Here is a 5,307-nt window from a genome sequence, read left to right on the forward strand (position 1 = left end):
TTAAAAAAATGATTATTTTTCGTAATAAGTATGGGTATGATAATAGAGATTTGAGTTTGATTTATTTATTTAAGAGAGAAATGACTAACAGAATAGAAATAAACGAACATTTGAAAGTACACAATATGAAATTTCCTGCGAATTTGCTTAGTTATATTTGAATAAATAATTTGTGTATTATTGATGTTCCATTGATTTGCTAAATTGTAAGCAAAATTATGTTATTGTTTGAATATTGAATAAACATCTCTAAGAGGCAAAGAGAAAAAATTATTTTGTTACATGTGATTTCAGGAAGACAAATTAAACTTGATACTTGGTACTTGATCTGATCTTGGTTCAAAGGGGCATCATGAAACACTCAAGCGACAAAATCCTACGCGCTGGAGGTTGCTGTAACTGTAGAAGGAAACTCTGCTTTTCTGTCTTGGGAGACAATGCTGGATTACAGCTCACTGCCTTTTACTCACAAGGAAAATGATGACTACCGCACACAGGCCTATTTATAAGACACATACCTCATTTCAATGTTAAATTCTTTTGAATTTCTTATGTGTGGTTTTACTTCCTAGCACCTGGAAATATGATTACCCTTTTCGACTTATCATTCATCGTCTTTAATAGAATTCAAACTATACTTCATGCTATTTGCATAATTTAGGAAATTGTGAACTATGGATCTCAAGACGATAAACATCACCGATCCATGCGAGGTACAGACAGTCTTTGATAATCTTCTGGATTGTCGAAACAGGGAGGATCTGGCAAAGCAATACGACAAAATAGCACCAGACTACGATATGGTAATGTATTTATTTTCTTGAAAAAAATGCAACCCTTTACATATGCACACACACACACACATACACACACTCATCCTTCTTGTTTCAATTATCCTAGTGTTCAAATACGCACCACTAAAATAACGATCAGGTCACTGAAAAGAAAAGCAGCAAATTATAAGATAATTGTCTTCTATTCTATTTATGTAATTTTATGGTTGATGAGTGATGATAGAGGGCTAGGACGTAGCTATTTATTGATGTATAGATATGAATTAATTGAAATGAATACGAATTACAAAATTATTCTGACCCCATTGAGGTCAGAACTCAGATATCTATATAGATGTTCCAAACTCATTTATTTCGGTAGTTCGAATGGTCAGGTTATATTGGCTCCGGATTGGTCACACCAAATGGATCACGTGACTAGGGATTTAGAAGAGAGACAATGGAAGTACTTCGAGGCATGATCGGCACTCTTGACGTTTGAACCAGACTTCAGAGTTGCATATAAACCTCATTGTATGGACTTTCTTTAACTGACTCTATCGAATTTTCTTCATATTCATAATTTCATAATAATAATAACAACAATAATAATAATAATAATAATAATAATAATAATAATAATAATAATAATAATAATAATAATAATAATAATAATAATAATAATAATAATAATATGTCTTGTTTACCCAGGGTAGCCTCATCAGTATTCATACTGTTCTCCCTGAGGGCCCTGCAATCATATTATTACCCCAGTCATCGGATTCAGGCTTACCCGCACACAATGTATGCACATTCTCCACTCCCTGGGAGCATTCCAGCCAGGCGTCATTTTTACATGCGCACACTTGCTAATCTAAGCACATTAGCTTTCGCATCTAAGGAATTTTAACGCTAACTTTTCATCTACGATAACCACAGATATTGCAAATTAAGTTAACAATAACTTCCAAGTTTAAGATAACACAGGAATCTGAAAAAAGGACATATAAATGCGTCTTGTCTCTGCTTCATGCAGTGGAGAAGAAAGCAGTGTGGCTTAAGGTCACGTTTGTTTTACTCATGTGTGACCTATCTCGTTAACAGGGGACACCCATTGTCCTCCAAAAACGTCCGTCTCCCTGAAAAGTCAAAATATGAAGTTTTTAGAGGCACAAGTTTAATGTACTTCAATCTGTTTAGGTAGCGGACGGAAACTATTTTGGACCTGCTGAAACAGCGGCTAAGCTTCAGGAAATCGAACCAAACAAAAATGCCTGTATTCTTGATGTCGGCTGTGGAACTGGTTTGGTTGGCAAAGCAGTAAGTATCCCAATACTCAATAATCTAGCCACTTATTATTTAGAATCTTTTGCTTGTAAACGTCCAGTTAAATATGTTTAACTCGTCATTCTACCTTAAATCCCTTATTCATCCCGAAACCCAAGACTGAATTTAAAAAACGATCCAAGCATCTATAAAAATCTACCGACCCATATTCGCACGGCAACTCCACTCCAAATGTTCAAAACCCAAATTAAATCACTCTCTCCTTCACTTTAATGCATGCACTGGTACCTAATGTTATATCATGACTTATTACAGTTTAACAGTTAGTTTTGTTTGTTTGTTTGTTTGTAGTTATGTAGTCTGTAGTAGTTTTATTTCTTACCTTTTACCCGTTTGGTTTTATGTCTGTTTCTTTATGGCATGTGTATTTGTATTTGTATTTTGTATTGTATCAATACTATCCTAAATGTTTAATATTTCAGGCCTTATGTTCATTTTGATCTAGTTTTAATTTCCTTTTCCTTCTCAATCTCTTATGGTATGTTGTTATAAACTGTCTTTGTTTTCTTTTACAATGTATTCTATTTGTCTGTAAATCTTTGTATGTACAGGGCTCTTTGGTAAAGCAGGCCTTTGGCACTGAAAAGACCACCCTGTTTTTAAATAAAACTGAATAAATAAATAAATAAGATATCATGACTCTCACCACTGCACAATTCATGTTTTCTCCACATCTCGTCGCAAACATGCACACACAAAAAGAATAAAATAACTTCAGCGATGTCTTCTGCAGATGTTTCTTTCACCCAAATTATTATTTATACATGTATTCATATTTTATCCTCGAGTTTTGTTATTCCCATAGGCGTCGCTTGAAGAGGGGTATGGGACGTTTAATTTGTTTCCCTTTAAATTCGTTTCAAGCAATTTTTGAATTTTCAATCAAGTTGGAAAATGGCAAAATAATCTTGATGATTTTTTTTCTCACTTTCTTTCTCTTTTGATCTGATCATTGAATATATTTCGCATCTATCGGCATATTTGACAATGTGACAACCTTCTTCATTGAAAACTTAATAATTAACACTTCTATTTTAATTAATTCCTTAATTATTACTAATTATTAATTAATAACTGCTAAATTTCTCTATCTACAGGTCGTTCAAATTTATAGCTCTAATATTACGTATTTTCTATTCTGTCTTTCAAAATAAGGTTTGGAATGTAGGCTACCTTAATCTGTACGGAATCGATATGTCCGAGATTTCGTTGAACATCGCGAGCGAGAAAGGAGTCTACTCCAAGTTGATTAACGCTACATTTGGACCCGAAACTCCTCTTAACTACAGAGACGGTAAATATCGAAATCACTTTATGTCGATATCTTATTTCTTGTACAACCTCTCAGAAATAAAGTACATTGTTTAAAGTTAGATACAAAATAGCCTGATATATCCCTGTTTTCCACCAACTTTAGGTAAATATTATGCCCAGCTCGAAATACCTTTTACGAAAGGAAAAATTCAACCTTGATAGTATACAAATCAGAAATGTAGGCTGTGAAAATTTAAATGAGATCGAACAGGAACTGTGAAGACATGCTGTAATTCATAATCACTAGATGTATGTGCTCTTCGAATCGTCTGAATCGGTAATGGTTCTGTGATGTAGTGGCGGACAACTTTGCCATTCGTTCCAACACAAACAATTACAAATATTTCAATTTTTAAAAAATGTATGACTTAGGAGGGTCTAATTTTAGAGGACCTATAATAATATACTATCCATAATATTTGTCAAGGAGTGTCATATTAGAGATAAGGCACTCTGGAGTAAAAAGAGATGAATGAAGAACAGAATTTTATTTTCACAGAATGGAGAGGTTTACCTTTGGCAGTGCATGAACCTAACTCTAGAGACTAATGCTACGGTCACAAAGGTTCATACGAACGATGGTTTCGTACGGAACTCCATGTTTTTTTTCGTTGTCTTCCCGAATTTCCATTGTCTGAAAATCATTCGTACGGCGCTTGCAGCAGTTCGTAATAGTATTTGTGACCGAGGCTTAAGCTGACCTGACCCATTAGTGCATAGCTATCGAGAATACGACCCCATGATAATTTGTTCGTCCCATCTTTCATTACCAGGATTTTTCGATGTCGCGTTATCTTCTGGATGTTTTCTACCAAACCATCTCGACCACACTCATCTACCTAAAATGATACGACTCGTTAAGAAAGGTCAGAATATACTTAAACCAAACATAAATCTCAATTTGACACACTCCACCAAGGTGTTGAATAGCTACCCGGTAACATGGGAACGTTAATGTGGTTGTACTTGTGAAATGGTTCCTGGCCGGACCGGGGTATGAACGAGGTAATAATAATTACAATTTAAAGGATTGGAAACGTAGTATCAAGCGTCTTACCAATATGACTATGATTGGTATTGTTATAGAATCCGAACATGATTTATTAAGCAAGGACACTTAATGTATTAAAATTACTCTAGATTTAATTTCTTTAAAATCTTGAGATCAAGTTCATATCTGCTATAAGGACCTCTTGACTATATCGACTCCCTAACGCTAACCCCAGACAAGTTCTTCCCTAGAAAGTTTTTCTATAGGTCAACCGGTCAATAACCAATGGACAGTTACACCATACAAGTTCCCTTTTAAAGGGACATTGTAACATTGTAAAGATGAGAGAAAATGGTTCTATAATGGTAGTGAATTGAATGCTAGATGTACAATTAAAGATAATCTGAAAGTACGAATGAAAGCAGACAATTATTAACGATAACAAATTTACTCTCAGGCAAAGTCCTAGCAAGTAATCATGTAGGGGCAATTGTCCCCGAGGTAAGTAGTTAAAATGTGTTGACATGACACGAGCCTATTACGTAACCCGTATATGATTTCTACGACCAATGCACAAATGTGTTTTAAGTTGATTGGGTTGATTTCAGATGAGTTTAGTTGATTTCTTTTGTTAAAAGTCGATTGTGTGAAATTATTAAAAACTTTATTGTGGAAAAAAATTATTACTTTTCATCTCCTGACTGGACCTCCCTTATGGAACAATCACAGTGTTACCACATAGTGAACCACACTGTGTACGATATAGTCAAACACAGTGTGTTACCACAGTATGGTAACACTGTGATTTTGGAACATGTGGTAACACTGTGGTGTACTATGTGGTGCGTATCACAGTGTGGTAACGCTGTGGTATCGACTGCA

The 5,307-nt window shown here is 34.7% G+C and overlaps 1 protein-coding gene across 1 annotated transcript; it reads left to right on the forward strand.

The window, feature by feature from the left end:
• The first annotated feature begins 674 nt into the window (after nucleotides 1–674).
• LOC105441407 (methyltransferase-like protein 27) lies at nucleotides 675–4,555 on the forward strand. Its single transcript, XM_030997948.1, has 4 exons — nucleotides 675–803; nucleotides 1,974–2,093; nucleotides 3,276–3,414; nucleotides 4,521–4,555. The coding sequence occupies exons 1-4, from the start codon at nucleotides 675–677 to the stop codon at nucleotides 4,553–4,555; spliced, it is 423 nt and encodes a 140-aa protein (XP_030853808.1).
• Nucleotides 4,556–5,307: the final 752 nt, after the last annotated feature.

Source organism: Strongylocentrotus purpuratus, unplaced genomic scaffold (assembly GCF_000002235.5).
Source record: "Strongylocentrotus purpuratus isolate Spur 01 unplaced genomic scaffold, Spur_5.0 spur5_scaffold_4, whole genome shotgun sequence".
Lineage (NCBI taxonomy): Eukaryota > Metazoa > Echinodermata > Echinoidea > Camarodonta > Strongylocentrotidae > Strongylocentrotus > Strongylocentrotus purpuratus.